General features: G+C 32.6%; 1 protein-coding gene across 4 annotated transcripts in view; it reads right to left on the reverse strand.

Moving 5' to 3' along the window:
- The window catches only part of CNOT6L (CCR4-NOT transcription complex subunit 6 like), a 95,442-nt gene that overhangs the window by 22,074 nt on the left and 52,956 nt on the right, over positions 1-20,412 (reverse strand). For all 4 annotated transcript variants that reach the window (XM_081059690.1, XM_081059692.1, XM_081059691.1 and 1 more), the window contains 3 exons: positions 11,810-11,878; positions 9,011-9,168; positions 7,134-7,288 (listed from right to left, as the gene is read on the reverse strand). In XM_081059690.1, coding sequence (XP_080915816.1) covers positions 7,134-7,288; positions 9,011-9,168; positions 11,810-11,878 — 382 coding nt within the window. The remainder of the gene's footprint in view (positions 1-7,133; positions 7,289-9,010; positions 9,169-11,809; positions 11,879-20,412) is intronic.

The raw sequence follows: 20,412 nt of genomic DNA on the forward strand, positions 1-20,412 counted from the left end.
AGTTCCAAAGTTATACAGGTGGGGTCAGCTTAGGCTTTCAGGCCTGTAACACAACTCTCCTCTCTATGCCCAATTCTGCTTCTTCCTTGTTCCTTTCCATAGATGTTGATCCCTACTAAACTCCTGAACACTAAACAAACTCAGTCTTCTTTCTAGAGAACCCAAATTGTAAGAGGCAGTCTTACTATTCCCATTACAAATGTGAGGAAAACTGACTCTTGGAAATTCTTTCTGAAAAGTGAGATTGTTCATTCATCTCCAATATTCTAGAACTTCTCCTATACTGCAATATTCATAATAGATTACCCATGCCAATTCTTTAATCACACTTTTGCAAGATCTTTTATTACAATGGGATATACTTATCTTGATCTGGAAACCTAACTAGTTAAGGCGGTTTAGTGACTCTTTGTTTACCAATCTCATCTTCTTGGTTTGCCAATCTCCTCTTCATCTGGTCTTACTTAGCTGTTCCACTTTGAAGATAATTCTCCTCAACAGAGATCATGAATGCGAAATAGAAGTTGTACAGCTTTTTTCTCAATCATCAGTTAGTGATTACACAATCCATAATGTGTCTATCATTTCTTCTTTATAGTGTATAGTTATTTAAAATATCCTCCTTGCTATCTTACCACTTTCACCAAATCTTTGCTTTTTAAAAAATTTTCTTGGCAAAAATCACAGGTACATAAATTGTTTTTAAAAATGCATGCGTGGTTACTCACTTTTCTTCATAAAAAAAAAAAAAACAAAAAACATTCTTTTAAAATGAATCCTGAAAAATCATCTGATTTATTAGATGCTGCCTACTACTCCTCCAAGTTTCTTCCTCACTGGTATAATTTATTATTGTATTCCCCTAACTTTAGACTTTTGAAACTTTCCAATCTTCTTGAAGTATCCGTTTGTTAATGTCTTTGGTTTCAAAAAGTTCAGAAAAATAAAACCAGTTTTCCTGAACAGAGTGCATATGTTATTATAACTAACACTCCTTTCCTTGGAGCTTAGGAATACTAAAGGGGACAGAGTCAAACTCTCAAGTTTTATCATTTCAGCTTCACCAATAAAGTCACGCGGCACTTACCGACAGGAATACATTCTGAAAAATGCTTAGGCAGGCAATTTTGTCATTGCACAAACATCATAGAATGTACTTACACAAACCGAGATGGTACAGCCTATTGCTCCTAGGCTATAAGTCTGTATAGCATGTTACTGCATAAAATGACACAAGATTAAATCAAGAACAAGACAAAATGGTCCAATCAAGAAATATGGTAAACACCAGATGTATGAAGCTGCTGCATAGTTTTACAGAAAACTTTTTTTTAAAAAGTACAAAAAGCACACTCTAAGATATTGATAAAAAGTACAGTATAGGAAATACATAAAGCAGTACATCATTTATTATCATTATCAGGTATTATGTACTGTACATAATTGAATGGCTGCACTTTTATACGACTGGCAGCTCAGTAGGTTTATTTACCCCAGCATCACCACAAACATGTGAGCAATGCACTTCACTACCTTATGACACCTACGATATCACTAAGCAATAGGAATTGTTCAGCTCCATTGCAGTCTTATGGGACCACCATCGTATAGGTCCACCATTGACTGGAATGTTATTAGGCAGCACATGATTAGTTGAAGAACCAAAGAGATAGCTGAGAACTATGGAACCAAAGAAGTTCCTTCTTTCCAGTGAGGATTAAATAGAACACAGATATATTTCTTGAATCTTAAGAAGTTTTAAGGTACTCTGCTTTTAGAAAATGAGATTTCCAGCACTAGTGCAGGTAGCTGTAATCTCCTACAACTTTCTTGTTTTTATGTTTATTTTATACTATTAATATATTTATAATCATTTATAACATAGTAAGAAATAATTTTCTATATTCTATGTATATCACCTTAACAAAACTACTTTTTACTTTCCCCTTTCACACACAACCAAATGTAGTCCACTTTGCTTCTGTTTTCTGTCTTATAGATTTCCACACAGGTGATATTTTGACATACAGAATTCTTCCTCCATTCCTTCTATTAGATGTTTCTTTTGAATAAGACATACTAGCTTAGTTACTTTCAACTCATCAATCCAAGCCATCAAGACTTGGTAACATACAAAACCTCAAACTTGCCTCTCTATTTCAATTCATTTTTATTATTCCTACTCTGTAGCTAGTATACAATGCTACAAACATTATTCCTGATGTTATTTTATTTTAGTCTAAGAATTCTTTTGTATATTCACCTTTTTAAAAATCTTATTTCACAGAAGGTCAAATGGGTATAAAATTATATATAGTGAAGATTTATATGACCAAAAAACAAAAAGACTCCACCCTTTTTATATGATTTGATAAAGATTATTAGGTTGTATGTTTCAAATGCAGGAAGAACATGGCCGAAAGAGCCCTTCAAACAGAACAGAGAAGTAACTCAATTTCTTACTAACTTGTGATCTAGAAATAATTTTATGAGCTGTGACGTGATTAAATTAATGCTAGAGAGAGGACCGTGAATACCAACTGTGAGCAAGCAAAACAATACTATATAATTTCCCTTATATGTAGAATCTAAAACAGAACAAACAAACAAAACAGAAACTAATAGATACAGAGAACAGACTGATGGCTGCCAGGAAAGTAGGATGGGGGGATGGACAGAACGGGCTTAAGAAGTACAAACTTCAGTTATAAAATAAGTCACAGATATGTAATGTACAACATAGGGAATATAATATAGTCAATAATACTGTAATAATGATGTACAGTGACAGATGGTTACTAGACTTATTGTGGTGATCACCTCGTAAGCTATATAAATGTTGAATCACTAGGTTGTACACCTGAAACTATAATATAATATTGTATGCTTTAAAAGGACAAGTAATATTTCCTCTAATTCATTTATGAGCCAAAAGGAACATTGTAGTACATAGTCCAGAAGAGAGCATAACCACACAAAAGTTAACTATGACCCTTTCTGGATCACATCATGGCACTCTTAAACCTAAAGCAAAGAGAAGTTTTAACTGTACATTCAGTACTATAAGATGCTATAAAATATGTTCTTTGGTCCCTTTAAGTAATCATGGGAGAGCCAGAAAATAATTTACTACAAAAGATAAGCTCAGAGAGTGGATAAAAGGGGAAGAAAAGTGGATCTACACCATCTTATTTACATTTGTACAACTCTTTTAACCACTGAAAGCACTTTCCCTTTCTTGATCATTTTCGTCCCATAAGAAACCTCTGAAGTTAGGTGGAGCAATTATTATTAACCATACTGAAGAGGTAACGATACTGTGGCACAAAGCAATTATTTTATGTTCTAGATTAAATTAATGGTAAACATTAGAAACCAGAAATCATAATCTGTTTTTTTTTTTTTTAAATCATGTAGACAAATTCTAAATGCAACCACTACATATGACAAAAGAAATAACTGAGAAACCAGTGAGACAGGCTTTTTCACAACAGGTCATTTTGGGATGATACTAATACCTCTGAATGCCTTCTTCTCAAGCACAAAACTACCTGAAATAACATAGGAAGGAAAAGCAAGGACTTGGCCTTACCTCGTATGTCTGAGACTGAAAGCAGTTAGAAAGCAGAGGCAATACAGCAAGGAGGAAGCACCATGACAACCTCCTTCCAATCTTACTGGAAGAGATTGCCTCTTCACAGTCCTGAAACTGCTATTCTCATCTTTCCCTCTCTCAATGATTTGAAACAAAGCTGGATCAGATCAGAACGGCTAACCTCAGGAAGAGCAAGTAAGTCTAGTGTCTAGGCCTACTTTCATCTCCATTTTTCTCCATTTTGGATTTCTTCAAATTGTGTATCTGAATCCAAGATCCCATTTCTACTAACTTTTAAGTCTACATGGTAAAAAGAAATTTCAATTTGTGACTCTAAAAAAACTTATCTGTAATAACAGTCTCTCCACACACACACACACACACACACACACACACACACACACACAATTATGTATATATGTATTTTATAAAATACTTTCGACTGAAGACAGTACTTACTGAGATAAGTGACAAAACAAAAGCAGATTTCTGGCATTTTACCAACTGAAACTTGCATTTTCAGTCACCCTATGTATCTACCCAAAAAATTGTGTTCATAATAATGACCAAAAGGTGCTGCCAAATCTTGAAGTGCCTTCTGAATCCCCAAAGAGTAAATTAAACCAGTGAGTAGGATGCAAGGGGTATTTTACTTTATTCTAATACTCTAAATGTTGCTAATCTGTGTCCTCACCTTTACTAGGCAGTATACTTTTCTTTCATCACAATGGATTAGAGATTTTTATTACAGCATTTTGCTAAAATAGTAGTTATATCAGTTTCCATTTACTGTTACCTACCCTGCACCGTTTTCAATGAAGAAAAAACTGTCATCAGTGAAGATTAGGAATTATCTGGTACTCTGATTTTAGGACAATGAGTACAGAGAATTGAAAGTCCCTTCTACAGCTATCTTTTGACTTTGTTATTTTGTTAACTATAAAAAGTAATTACCTTACAAGGTAATATACAAATATATACAAATGAGGAAACAAACCCCAAAAGGGGATCTTTCAAGATTATACAACTACGTAAGAGAACACGGCTTCAAAACTGTCTCTTCTTTGCACAGTATTCTCTCTCTAATCTGAAGAAAGAATAAAGGTAGGGTAGTATACTATTTGGAATGCTTAATTCCAAATAGTATGGCATTGATAATTTTAGCCAATTAACATCCACAACTATTTGGTACTCCTAAAGGCTTCCACTTTAGGGGGAAATTTAGAAGTGGAAATTTGAAGGAATTTCCAATAGAAGAAATAAGTGGAAGTGTGATAGAGGTTGAATCTCATGAATAATAATTTGGGTTTGATACATTAGATAGGAAATCATCTACTTAAAGGATAAGCATATACATGCGTATGACTATTTTCCTGTTTAATACCTATTATAACAAAGCCAGTTAAACGTTTTTATTGATTTGGGCATATTACCTGCATGGCATGTTATTTTAAGTAAATGAATTGAGTTTGAAAGATATTTGGTCCACTTCTTTTCCTTTATTTGCACCTATTTTTCTGTCTTTTCTGTGAATTTTTAATAGAGACACTCTAGTTTTAGTTAATAATTAGTACACAGCTCTGCAATATTTGAGGTCAGAATATACTAAATTGTTCTAATGCGTTGGTGATTTTTTTTATGAATTTTAGAATAACAATAGCTATTACTTTCATAGTATTTACATGTCAGGCCCTTTATTTATATGGGTTCTTATTTAATTTTTAAAATAATCCTCAGAGGTAGGAATAGAGCTATTTCCTCATTTTTATAGATGAGGAAAATGAGGCACTGAGAGTAGTCTGGCTTCACAGTTAGTGCTTTTAACCACTGTACTAAACTGAGTCTTAAGGCTTTTTATTTGAGCTTCCGGTATTACTTGTACCTCTTATAAGGTTACCTCATTTGCAAAATTGACCTGAATTTGAATCTTGTTACCTATATTCATCCACAAATTTCCTTGAAACACCATAATATTTTTAAAAAGTACTGATAACATTGAGATATCTAACATCAAGCTCTTTTTCCATTTGCCATTGTTTATGAAGGAAGGTAATACAGAAATTTTTCATCATTCCCTTCATGGTTTTGAGAGAAAATGCCTTGAAAATTCCCTAGAGGTAGTTAAGATTTTGAACTAACAATTATAACTATTATCTAATGAAACTTTAAACAAGTGAGTATTTGAAAATTGATGCTTGAATTGTTAAAAACACTGTGAATTAGTTAAGAGATGAATACATAGGAAGTACTTAGATGCATCAATTGGGTTTCTTCCCTTTCTCGACTCTTTTTGCCTAAATAGTAACATGGATCCAATAGCAGTAACATGGATCCAGACTTTGAGTGTCACACATTATTACATTCTGCCTCACCTTACCGCTAACAGCAGCCATTTGACAATGGCAGCTTTTTAAATCTGAAAGAACCAGATGTTACATGACTTTCTCATGCTCACACCCAATTTAGAGGTCATTTCACTATACACTATATTTCACTTCCTCACATTACAGTCACTCAGCCAGTGTTCAAGAGAGAACCTTCTGAGCACGTTACAGCTCTGCACCCTCAAGTAGGAAATGCGGTTCTAAATCCATTGCACACAACATAATAAACCCAATAAGAAAAACACTAAAATTGCAAAGGACTACAGAAACAGAAAAATATGATGATAATAAAAATATTTCCAGGTCACTTCATGGTTTATAAAGTACCTACCCATTCATTACCTCATTTAATTCTTTTAACTACCTTTGAAGTAAGTAGACTGAATAGATACTGTTTTCCATTTTAAACTCAAGAATATTAAAGCACAGTGCCTCTATAAGATCACTTATATATTTTAATAAGCAGATTAATAATATTTTCATTTTGACTGTGTTATAATCAACTACATTAACAGCCCTGAAAAAAACACAGGTCATGTTTTCTATATGTCTGATAATGACTGCTTTCCATTTTCCTTTCTCAACCAATCACTTGACTCCCACTTCCATAAGCGCTATGCTTCTCTTCTGTCCACCCTTATCTATCGTAGTGCACATCTCTATCTTACATACACCATATTATATTGTGATTTTCTTATATGCATACTTTTTTCTACTAGACTAGAGCTCTCAGAGGATTAGGAACTATGTCTTATCTATCTTTATATCTATTGTGACTTGCACAACACTTGTCACAAAGCAAATACTCAGTAAACATTTAGTGAATAAATGATTAAATAAATATGTGAAATGTTAACTGAAAATGAAAAGGTTGATGAAAAAAAATCAGAGAAAGAAACTCAAATTTTTTTTTTCTTAAAAGATACTACTTTTTTTTACACCAAAACTAGTATTTTACTTCATGAAAATATATTTGGAAATATGATTACAACACCATACCCAAGTATATGAATTTACCAAAATTTAATTTTTATGTCACTCGCTTTCTAGCTTTTTGTGTATTTTATTTTACAGGGTTAAACCAAAGATAATTTCAAATGGGTGGTAATTAAAGAAATAAATTTACACTATTATGCTTTGTTTCCTTAACTCACTTTTCTGTTTTGAAGAATATTGCACAACCGTCCACATGCTTTCTCTCCTGCTCAGACATGATTTTGGCACGTGACTTTGGAGAAAAAAATCCATCATATCCACGCTCCTTCAATGCTGGCAGAAAGAGAGTGAAGTATTGCTCTGTTTCCACTTCCTAGATGAAAGAAAAGTTATCATTGACATGACAGAGGGAAACTGATTAAAATACAAAAAGGTTCAGCATTATGAGTAAGATGTGACTAAGTTAAAATTCATATAATAAATAGTACCCAACTATCTCACCTTACCGCTAACAGCAGCCATTTGACAATGGCAGCTTTTTAAACCTGAAAGAAGCAGATGTTACATGACTTTCTCATGCTCACACACAGCTAGTGGGTTCCAGTCTTTTCATTCCCAATTTAGAGGTCATTTCACTATACACTATATTTCACTTCCTCACATTGGTAATTAAACACAGAAAGTGGGTCATATTATAGATTAAGTGGTAGGGAATACTAACTTTTATATATAAAAAGGTAATTAATTTTTTTTAACCTTTCTCAACTGTGGTGGAAAAGACTGACACCCAAGAGTGAGAAATTTAAGATCTATCAACAAAAAATTCTACTGTAAGTAATATGTAGGTACCTGAATCCAGTGGTCTCTGTTAATAGTATAGAAAGTACATTAAGTGCAACGAATAAGAAACAAACATGTCAACAGTGTGATCTCAACTTTATTTTGAAAATATATCTGCAAATAAGTGAATAAAAAAGTGTATACAAAAAATACTTCAGATGCTTTTAACATAGCAACTATCTTTGGGACATGAGATTAGGTGTTTTCCTTCCATCTCTCTTTTTTTTTAATTTTCAACTTCTGTAGAATGAACATTTTATGAAATATTTTTATTATGATGTTTTTATCCTTCAAACTATACTTAGAAGAGTGTGAGGCTTATTACTACAAATATTAAATCCAATACCACAAATACTAAAGACAAAATCAAAATGGGGACAATTAACTATAACAAGCCTAATTTTGTCCGCCACCTCTTTCCCCCATTTTGTGTCAGTTTTCAGCACTGAGAAGAAAATTTAACTTTTGAAGATTTTCAGTTCTTATTTATTTCCTAGGAAGTCATATAAACTATGGACAATATAAAAAAGAATTATCAAACTGTGTTACAAAAAAAATTTTTTTTTAAGTAATAACTTTCTCTATGCTGAGAAGGTGTGAAATTATAACACTTAAAATTTTAAAACACCTTTACAAGCATTTAATGTGCTTTGCAAGTTAAGAAAAAAAATACTAAAAACTACCTATTAACCTTCTTGGCTATTCATTAGCTGAATGTTAAAAAGAAGCGATATTTTAACAGAAAGGTGTTTCGTCAGTTAAATTTATTGTAATAAAGTGTTATAAAACAGAATAATCTAAATTTCAGAGGTGGTTTTTAAAATAAGGTAAAATGCATGATTTATAGTACATTATTTTTAAATGTTTAAAATGTTTATCCTTAAGAAACAGTGGGCAAGCAATTTATTTTTACAGATTCCATTATAAGTTAAATTTATATTCCTACAAGACAATTTTCCACAGTTTTCTCTCAGTAATACCAATAATTTGTTCATGAAATGAACTGTTAACATAATACATGAGGTAATTTTCACATAAGACAATACTAAATGTGTGTAAGTAGATGGCTGTCCATAGTAAATTAGTTTAATTGTGGAACTGTTACATGCTTATTAAAACTGTCCTTATTTTAAGAGAGAAAATTTCTTTTTTTGAATTTTGCTTTAAACCTCTTTTGGTATCTCTCAGAGTAAGACCTTCTTATACTTTTAAGTTCACCTTTAAGTTAAAGACAATTCAATTTCTATAGTTTTACCTGAAGACTAATGATATCTGCATCACAGTTAACAATTTCTTCCATAATTCCCTTTTTCCTGTATTCCCAGTTTAATGCCCAGGAAGGGCAATAGCCATATAGCTGCCGCGTGGCGTATTTATCACATAACACATTGTAACACATAACCGTGAATGATGCTAAGAAGTAGGAGGAAAAAAAAAACAGACAAAAAGGAGAAAATTAGGTAACTTTTTCTAAAGCAATATTACGTGCATAACTAACTGCACAAGCACACACGGCATACAAACACACTCAAAATATCATCATTGTGAAATGCGTCAGGCAAGATTCTATTAAATGGTAGCCACTGAAGCTTCTTCACTGGAGTCCATCACACCAAAGCATTTTACTAGAAGTAGACTAACAGTTCATATTTCAGATTTTTAGGAAATTTATTTTAATAAATAAAAATTCAAATTTTAAATCAGAATGTTAACTTTTGCACATAATATGTTGAGCAAAGCTCTTCTGTATAAATGAAATGAAAATAACTTTTCGTTTTATTGTCATTAAAAGGCTCTAAGTTCAATTTTTATTAATAGAATATCCATACTTAGTATGTTTTTGGATCTCTTACTGGTCTCAGAATATGGGCTAACAAAGTTTAATTATAAGAAAATCCTTTTTGCCAAATCAAATGTTCACTTCTGAAATTAAATTCTCATTTAAAAATGCCCTTGAACTTTAAAGGACTGTGAGCAAACTAATAATAGTCAGAAAGACACGGTTTGTATTCGTGCTACTGAAAAGTGTACTCTAAGGACCAGCAGCATCAGTTATCACCTAGGAACTCAGAAATGCAGAATCTTTCATCCCACAAAGATCTATGAATCAGAACCTGCAATTTAACATCCTCAAGTGATTCATATGCATATGCACACTAGTTTGAAAAGCCCTGATTTTTATCAGTCATTTTCTATCCTGGCTGCCCATTAGAATCACTTTACAGAGCTTTAAAAAAACGTTATACCCAGGACCCTACTTGCGTCTAACTGAGTCAGTATATTAGGGTCTGGGTATTTATATTTCTAAAAAGCATCCCAGGTGATTATAATGGGCAGACATGGTTGAGAATCACAAGGTAAGAATCCAAGTAATAAACTAACACTTGATTAAAGTTGGTTCAGATTCAGATGGTGTTAAAAGTATTAAGAAAAATAGTTCAATGGTCCCACTGGGGATCTGACTGGTGGCCTTCTTGTACACTGGTACCTTTTTCATTATCTGGTACTTATTCTTATACAGTTTAATTATTATAGTTTTGTGGCTATCAATCACCCTTAACCATCACTAGTTATTATACACATCTCTCTATGCACCAGAAGTAAAAGGCACTTTTAATAGTATCTTTTTTTTAGCACTTATATTCTACTCACGGAAGTATCACACATTCCAAGAAAAATCCATACTCATTTTTCAATAAGGAAAATCCAAGAATACTTTGAGAATTCAACTACTAGTGAAAACTTGTTTCTGTTGTTCCCTTTCTTAATGGAAATGTAGGCATGCAATTTAGGAAACTTTTCTTCAAGATTATGTTCATCTGTACTCAAAGAGGGATAACTTTGAACAACTAGAAAGTGGCATTTTTAATATTGTAAAGGAACAAATTAATTGCACATTAGGGAAGGCTAAACATAAATCTGCCTAACTTAAGGCTTTCTAGAAAACCTTAGGTATTCTTTTTTCCCCGACCACCAATGTGTGTCATGATAATAGAAGTGTTATTCATGATAACACTGACAAGTGCCTCTTAGAACAGGCTGACATAGTGGTTCTAGAGTATGGTGGTTTTACAATTATTACCTCTCAAAGACAATGTACTGTATATGATAATATTTCTCAGTGTTATTAAAATGCAAATAGAACCATGAAGATGTTATACTTCCTTCATTTCCCAATATCCAAGCAAATGATTTTTTCTGTATCCTCTGACTTCATAAAAAAACAAAACAGAACAACAAAAAAAAACAGAAGGACGTAGAAAGTACACAATAATCTGTGATTTACCTGTTGAAAATTATTAAAGTATCAGTATTCAGTAATTGGTGTAGCCCTCATATTAAAACAGTAAAATTTTTATTTGTTAATTTAAAAATGAAATTAGGTATCAGGAAAAATATTATTCTGTTATTAAAAAGAATTACTTGGAGAAATACGAATTCATAACAACTTATTTTAGGTAGAATTCCCAATTATAAAACGTCTAATAAGCAGTAAGAAGCCCTATAAATGAGGTCAAATCATTATTGGTCTCCACAAAAAGATAAAGGTTTATATTTTCTACATTACTGCAGTTCTAGAAGTGCTAAGCCTTATCCTTAAATTGTTCAACTGCTCACCCTGTACCATTTCTATACCACTAGCTGGTATCTTATTTTGTTTCTAATATAGCAAATATAGACTCTGTCTAAATTATTCTTTCACTAGTGTTATCAGTCTACCCCCCAAGAAAGATTAAGTACATAAGTAGATTAAAATTTTTCAGAAGAAAATTCATTATTACTAATTTTTCTTAAATCACACAACACCCTTTGTGAAGATGCCATTTGGACAGCTGTATTACAAGAAATCATTTTAAAACCAAGAGTAGTATCATTGTGAAAGACAGGAGATTGTTATATATAAGCCTCAGTGTGGATTTGTTTAAGTCTACCCATCAGTATTTTTACATTCATCTACCCAGGGGAGGTAAAATGAAGGCCTGTTAATTATATCACAAAGTCCAATGGCATTTCAAGTATTTCTGAAAAAAAGTCAAGGAAGAAAAAAAACTACCTGATGGCAGAATTTGGTCTCGTTCTTTTAATGTAATCCATGGCCTCGGAGGAAGCTGCTCTGGATGAACTGAAAAAGTGTTTTTTAAAAGTAAGTTAATTTCATGTGTTCCTAAAATCAGTATTATTTACTTTATAATGTCAAACCAACATCTGTTTTCTCTTCAGCTGTAAGGACCCACGATGGTAAATGGCTAATACCCATGACTTAGGAATGTAATGAAATATAATGAAAATTTAGAAGCTGAAGGAAGGTTAAGAAGAGCTATATAGAAAACACATAGCTAATATACGAAAAGGACATTAGGAGACTCATTAATGGCACTTCCACTGACATAGTATTTATGAAAAGTACCTATTTAAAAGCTTACGTAGGGTCTTGTGACTTAATTACACATGCCATGTGAAATTCCAACATACTGATGAACTTAAATACTCAAATGTTTTTAAAATAGAAAAAAACATAAATTGTATAAAAATTTATGAATTTTCTACTGAGGCTTTCATTTTCTAAGTTTAATCTTTCTTTCATAATGTCTATGCAAAGCAAGAGATTAGAAGCGTATTGTACAGAAAAAAAGAAAGGCATTGGTTAAATATTAATTGCTCAGATATGGTTATCAATACCATGGAACTAAATACTACCCAACTATCAGATGAAAGAAAATTTACTAAGTTAAGTTTTAACTACCCTTTTCTTCTTCCTTTTAAAAACATTTGCAATTACAGTACAATTTGATTCAAGTTTGCAGACTTGCCGAGGGTATTGGTAGCTGAGAAATGTATTCCTTTAAAATAAAAACAAGCCATCTTCCTCTAGCCACAGAAATTTTAAGTATCCAAGATCTTAAAAAGTGTCATTTTAGTAAATACTCTGGTGTTCCGAATATCTACCTAAAGGATGCCTGTTTTAGCATCTATACTTTTCAAAAAATCTAATGAACACTGTTTTGCATATTTGATATCTTGCCAGGAAAGAAATGAAGATTATCATAAGATGACAAACAAACCATTCAGCTGGTTCAACACGTTGAATTCTGAAAAATAATCATGCCTGCTCGGAGTGTCGTGTTAAAATCATGGCAACAATCTCAACAACGGAAAGCCCAATATATAAACACACTAAAGGCAAACAAGGAACTTTCCAGCTATTGGGATCCTTATTAGCAAATGGTTAAAAATTCATAAATCAAGAAAATTCTCAATAAAACAAGTGAGGTGACATCAACATTTTGGTGCTTCCCATATGTAATAATACATTTTAACATCCATCACAACACATCAGTATAAGTAAAATGTATAGTATCCACCAACAATAACTGAAGAGCCAAAAACAAAGGAAAAGACACTATCTCACTAGCAACCAGAAAGAATAAAAAGCAAGATAGCATGTTTTTCTTCAGATTAACAAAAAGTTTTAACTTTAATATTATCCGTGGTTGGTGATAGTAACAAGAAACACATACTTGCATGTACAGCTGGTAGGAATATAAACTGGTACTACTATCTGTGACGACAAATTGAATCATCTTTTAAAATTTTAAAACATCCATGTCCTCGTGACCTTGCAATTCTATTTCCGGGGATCAGCTCTATCTGCTTAAAGCAGCATTCACACAGATATTCGTTACACCATACACCATGTTTATATAGCAAAAACAATGGTAAATGGCTAATACCCATTTTATGAAAGTCTGTGTTACAGTTTAAAAGAAAAAGAATAAACACATTATGCAAATGTACAAAGATAACATAAAAAACACTGCTGAGAAAAAATAAAGTAGAAAATATATAATGAATTTAAAATATGACTTATTAGAAAAAGTTTTTAAAACACACTTAAAGAGTAATGCATAAAATTTTTACTGGTATAATTTTTGGATGTAAATGTCTACAAGAATATATGCCAAACGTACAAGTGTGTTTATTTACATGCAAAAAAATTGGAATTAAAGACAGAGGTCAAAGAAAATTCTAGTCTTAACTGGAATTTTAACATTTTTTACAATAATAATATATTCAAGTGTGACATAAAATTAACTTGTTTTGTTTTAGGAAGGCTTTGGTCTTATCTGCGTACTACACTTTTTATTATGAAGTATTTCTAACATACAAAGGTGTGGAGAGCAGCGTGTACTGAATCTCTAATATCAATAACTCAGCTTCAAAAATCATAAACCGTTGGACAATCTTGATTCATCTATACCTCCACCTACTCCACACTCCCTATCCCCTACACCTGGATTATTTTGAAGGTGATCCTAGACATACTATGTCTTCCATAAATATTTCAGTAGATATCTCTAAAAATTATCGGTAACATTATCAAATCTAAAAAAAAATTAACAATAATTTCTAAATATCATCAAATCTCTCAGAAGTATTTAAACTTTCTCCACTATCTCAAAATTTTTTTAATCACTAAAATATTGTGTTTGTTCCTAAATCAAAAAAACTGAGTTCCACAGTATGTTTTCTTTCCAATTCTCATCTTGCTGCCCATAAAATTGTCCTTTATATGTCTTACTGTTGTTTAATTATAAATATATTTCCACTGCTATTAGAATTTGCTTTTTTAATTGACTATTTGATCTATTCCCTGTTCAGTTTCTTCACATTGTCGTTGCTCAGTAATACATTGCATTTTTTTCCTTTTTATGTTCCAACCCCCTTCACACATTTCTCCCACCCCATCCCCATCTCTGGCAACCACCAATCTGTTCTCTGCGTCTCTCAGATGTTTTTTTTCTTTTTAGATTTCACATATAAGAGAGATCATATGGTATTTATCATCGTCTGACTTATTTCATCAAATAGAACATCCATCCATGTTGTCGCAAATGGCAAGATGTCATATTCTTTGATAGACTAACATTCCATTGTGTGTACACAGACACACACACACACACACACACAATTTCTTTATCCGTTCATCTATCAATAGACACTTAGATATCTTGGCTGTTGTAAAAGCTGCTGCAATGAACATAAAAGTGCAGATATCTTTCTGCTTTCTGAGTTAGTGTTTCCATTTTCTTACTATAAATACACAGAAGTGGAATCGCTGGAACATATGGTAGTTCTAGTGTTACTTTTTTTTTTTTTTTGGAACCTCCACACTGTTTTCCACATGGATCACAAAAATATATTCCCATGACAGTACACAAGGGTTCCCTTTTCTCCACACACTCGCTAACACTTATTATTTCTTGTATTTTTGATAATAGCTATTCTAACAGGTATGAGGTGGTATCTCATTATGGCTTTGATTTGCATTTTCATGATGATTAATGATGTTGAGCATCTTGTCATGTGCCTGTTGGCCCCCTGTATGTCTTCTTTGGATAAATGTCTATTCATATTTTCTGCCCAATTTTTAATCAAAAAGTTTATGTGTTTTTGCTATTATAGTATATGAGGTTTTTTTATATATTTTTTGGTATTAATCCCTTATCAGATATATAATTTGCAAATATACTCTCATTCAGGAGATTACCTTTACATTTTCTTGATGGTTTCCTTTGCTGTGCAGAAACTTTTGGTATTTATTTCTGCTTTTGGTGTCAGATTCAAAAATCTATCAGCAATACCTATGTCAAGGAGCTTATGCCTATGTTTTCTTCTAGGAGATTTATGGTTTCAGGTCTTACATTTCAATCTTTGATTCATTCAGAATTTGTGTGTATGGTGTAAGATAGTATCATTCTTCTGCATGTGCCTGTCAGTTTTTCCAACACCATTTACTGAAGAGACTATCTTTTCCCATTGTATATTATTGGATCCTTTGTTATAAATTAATTGACCACATATGCGTGGATTGATTTCTGGGCTTAATATTCTGTTCCATTGAACTATGTGTCAGTTTTTTATGCCAGTACCACACTATTTTAATTACTATAGCTTTGTAACTTAGTTTAAAATCAGGAAGTGTGATTCCTCCAGCTTTGTTCTTCTTTTTCAAGATTGCGTTGGCTATTTGGGTTTTTTTGTGGTTCCATACAAATTTTGATTATTTGGTCTATTTCTTTGAAAAATGCTACTGGAATTTTGATATGGTTTGCAATGAATGTGTAGATCTCCTTGGATAGTATTCACATTTTAACAATACTGATTCTTCCAATCCATGAGCATGAAACATCTTTCCATTTATTTGTGTCATCTTCAATTTCTTTCATTAATGTCTTGTAGCTTTCTATATATGAGATGTGATCAAAAGGTGAATGTTTAAAAAAAATTATTACAGTAAAAGACATATTGTTATTAACCCCACTCAAAGTACTCCCCCTTGCTTCAAACACACTTATCCCATCTTTCTTGCTACTTTCTAAAACAGTTCTGCAAGTCCTCTTTTGTGAGTGTCTTTACTTCATCCTCCATCATGACAATGCTCCGTGTCACACACCGCTTCTCGTATATGGCAATTTCTGTCAAATAAAAACATTATGGTGTGTCCTCATTCACTTTATTCACCGGATCTGGCACTGTGTGACTTCTGGCTCTTACCCAAAGTCGAAATGACCATAGAAGGAAAATGTTTTGAATGGATTCAGGACATCGAGGCAACCATGATAATACAGCTCAAGACCCTCATGAAAAAGGACTTCCAGAACTGCTTCAGAAAGTGGCAAGAAGGATGGGATAGATGTGTTTGAAGGGGGGTGGGGAATTAATGGCAAAGTGTCTTTTACTATAATAAATTTTTCTTTATTAAAACATTCACTGTATTTTATTATTACACCTCCTTGGTTAAATTTATTCTTAGGTATTTTATTCTGTTTGATGCAATATAAATGGGACTGTTTTCTTCATATCTTTTTCTAACACTTTATTTGCGTGTAGAAACGCAACGGTTATCTATGTACTGACTTTGTAACCTGCAACTTTATTGAATTCATTTATTATTTCTAACAGTTTTTTGACCAAGTTTTTAGGGTTTTCAAGATATATTTATGTCATCTGCAAATACTGACATTTTGTTTTTTCTTTTCCAATTTGGATGCCTTTTTCTTTTTCTTGCCTAATTGCTCTGGCCAGAATTTCCAATACTGTGTTGCATAGAAGTGGCAAGAGAGGGCATACTTGTCTTGATGATCTTAAAGGAAATGCTTTCAGATGTTCACTGTAGAGTATGAGTACGTTAGCTGTGGGATTATTATTTATGGCCTTTATTATGTTGAGATACGTTCCCTCTATACCCACTTTGTTGAAATTTTTTTAATGATATATGGATGTTGAATTTCATCAAATGCTATTTCTGCATCTACTGAGATGATGATTTAATTTTTATCCTTCATTTTGTTAATGTAGTATATCTTCACACTGACTTGCAGATGGTGAACCATCCCTGTGTCCCTGGGGTAAATGACACTTGATTATGATGTATGATCCTTTGAATGTATTGTTGTATTCAGTTTGCTAATGTTTTGTTGAAGATTTTTGCATCTCTGTTCAAGGATACTGACATGTAATTTTCTTCTTGTGGTATCTTTGGTTTTGGTATTAGGATAATGCTGACCTCATAAAATAAGTTTGGAAGAGTTCTCTCCCTTTCTATTTTTTTGGAAGAGTTTGAGAAGGATGGGTATTAAAAATCTTCTTTGAATGTTTGACAGCATTCCACGGTGAAGTCATCTGGTCTGGGACTTTTGTTTGTCAGGAGGTTTCCGGTTACTGATTTAATCTTTTTACTAGTAATCAGTCGGTTCAGATTTTCTATTTCATATAATTCAGTACTGATAGCTTGTATGTTTTGGAGAATTTATCTGTTTCTTCTAGGTTGTCCAATATTTTGGCACAGAATTGTTCACAGTAGTCTCTTATGATCCTTTAAATGTAATTATTAATAGGTATCTATGTATTGCTGTTTTGTTAATTGTTTACTGGCTGTTTTTGTAGTTACTCTCTGTTCCTTTCTTCGTTTGCTCTCTTCCTTTATAGTTTAATGATTTTCTTTAATATTACCCTTGTATTGCTTTCTTTTTATCTTTTGTGTTTTACTACAGGTTTTTGCTTTGTGGTTACCATGAGGCTTACATATAACATCTTATATCTATAAAAGTCTATTTTAAGTTGATAACAAATTTAATCCCATTCTAAAAAAAATATTTTTTGTCAAGATTAAACTGCAATGTCAATGATATGACAAAGGACAGGAATACAGAGTGATATGTGCTACCATGAAATAAAATAAATACTGTTTAATTGATAAATACATATAGTCCTATAAACAGTACTACCCTATTTCCCCGAAATAAGACCTAGCCGGACAATCAGCTCTAATGTGTCTTTTGGAGCAAAATTTAATATAAGACCCGGTCTTATATTATATTATATAATATTATAGTAAAATAAGACCGGGACTTACATTAATTTTTGCTCCAAAAGACGCATTACAGCTGATTGTCCGGCTAGGTCTTATTTTCGAGGAAACACGGTAGAATTTGGATAAAAATTGAAGATAAGTCCGTTCTTATTATGAATAGGAAAGAAGAGACAGCAGTTAACACCTTAATACATCTCTCAGCATCATACCTGAAATTTGATAAAAAATAGTTCTCCCATTTTTATCTCCCATATATGCCCCATGAGGTGCTTGGTATATACTAGGTGCTAACCAACCCTGCAACCACTTCTGGAGCAACCAGGAATAGAGAGGGGGAATAAATTAAAAAGGAACTAAAAAAAGCCTCACTTCTTTGGCCAATGGAGCAGAAATGGAGAATCCCAACAGGGACTAGATGGGGCATCCACACTTAGTGACAGTGGTGATCCAGTGTTGATAGTGGCAACCTCTTTAGTGGCGCCCAAGAGAGCCAGCCCATCCCACATCGCACAGTGGTCAGCAGCACTGGGCCTGGTTTGCCCACAGTAGGGGTGTGTCACCTGAGCCTGGAAGGGCTGACAGAAACCATATGCTAAACCTAAACGGGGCAACTGCCTGCTAAAATTGATATTTAAAAAGGATCAAGACTCATCTAAGATAATATTCAAAATATCCAGGGTACAACTAAAAATCACTGGTCATACTAAAGACCAGGAAAATCAAAACTTACATGAGAAAAGACTATCAACAGACACTAACACAGCAATAATTGATATCGAAATTATCTGACAAGAGATTTTAGAGCAGCCATCATAAAGCTGCTTCAAGAAGCAATGCCAAATTCTCTTAAAACAAATGAAAAAAATAGAAAACTCCAGCAAAGAAGGCTAAGGTATATTTTTTTTAAAAGACCAAACAGAAAATATTGAACTAAAAATTACAATAACCAAAACAACAACACTCACTGGAAGGGCACAATAATAAAGGTAACAAAAGATAAAATGACTGAATTTCAGAACGAATAGAATTTATTAATTATGAACAATAAAAAGAAAATAACCACCCCCCCCCCAAAATGTGAACAGAGCTTGAGGAAATTGTGGGACTCTAACAAAAGCTCTAAGATCCATATCATCAGAGTCCAGAAGGAGAGGAGAAAGGACATGGACTTAAAAAGCATTCTTCAGAGTTAATGACTAAAAATACCCAAATTTAGTAAAAGACATACCTACACATTCAAGAAGGTGAACAAACTGCAAGTAGAATAAAATCAAACACATCCACACCAAGATATGTTACAACGAAACTGCAGAAAACTAAAGACAAAGAATCTCAAAAACATCAGATAGAAATGACACATTACTGATAAGGAAATGATGTTTTGTTTTTTTTTTTTTCTCCCTAAAACCATGGGGTCCAGAGGAACTGACACATTTTTCAAGTGCTGAAAGGAAAGAAGTATCAACAACAAATTCTATATCCAACAAACCATTCTTCAGAAATTAAGGGGAAATAAAGATGTCATCAAAGGAAAACTAAGAGATTTTGTTGCTAGCAGACCTGTCTTAAAGACTGGCTGGCTAAAGGAAGCTCTCTAAACAGAAACAAAATAATAACAGAAGAAGAACTGGAACATCAAAAGGAAAAAAAAAGGAGTAAGAAAAATTAGGGATAAATATAATAGATTATCCTTCTCTACAGGAACTTAAATCATATCTGATGGTTGAAGCAAAAATTGTAACAAACGTCTGGGTGGTACTCAGTGTAGGTAGAGGAAACACTAGAGACAATTATATTTAAAAGTGGGGAAGGTAAAGGAACATAAATGGAAGTAAGGCATCAATAATTCACTTAAAGTGGTAAAATACCATTATCATTTGACTGTGCTAAGTATGTCTACTGTAATATGTAGAGCAATCACTAAGAAAACTACAAAACACAATATACTCAAAAACAGCATTAAAAAAAAAAAAGATGGAATCCTAAAATATGTTTAAGTAACCCACAGGCAACCAAGAAAACATAAACAAAGGAAGGAGAAACATAACTACTTTAAATGATTTAAATACACAAATTGTAAGAGTGAAATCTTGGTGGAGTAGATAAAGAAACATGACACATGACTCAACTTTATTCTGTCTATAAGAAATTCAGTTCAAATTCAACAACATAGTAAAGCTGAAAGTAAGAGAGAGGATGGAAAAAGATATACCATGGTAACATTAAACAAAAAAAATAAAAGCGGTTATAATAATATCAATAAAGTATGCTTAAAAGCAAGG

This window comes from Rhinolophus hipposideros, assembly GCF_964194185.1.
Source record: "Rhinolophus hipposideros genome assembly, chromosome: 1".
Lineage (NCBI taxonomy): Eukaryota > Metazoa > Chordata > Mammalia > Chiroptera > Rhinolophidae > Rhinolophus > Rhinolophus hipposideros.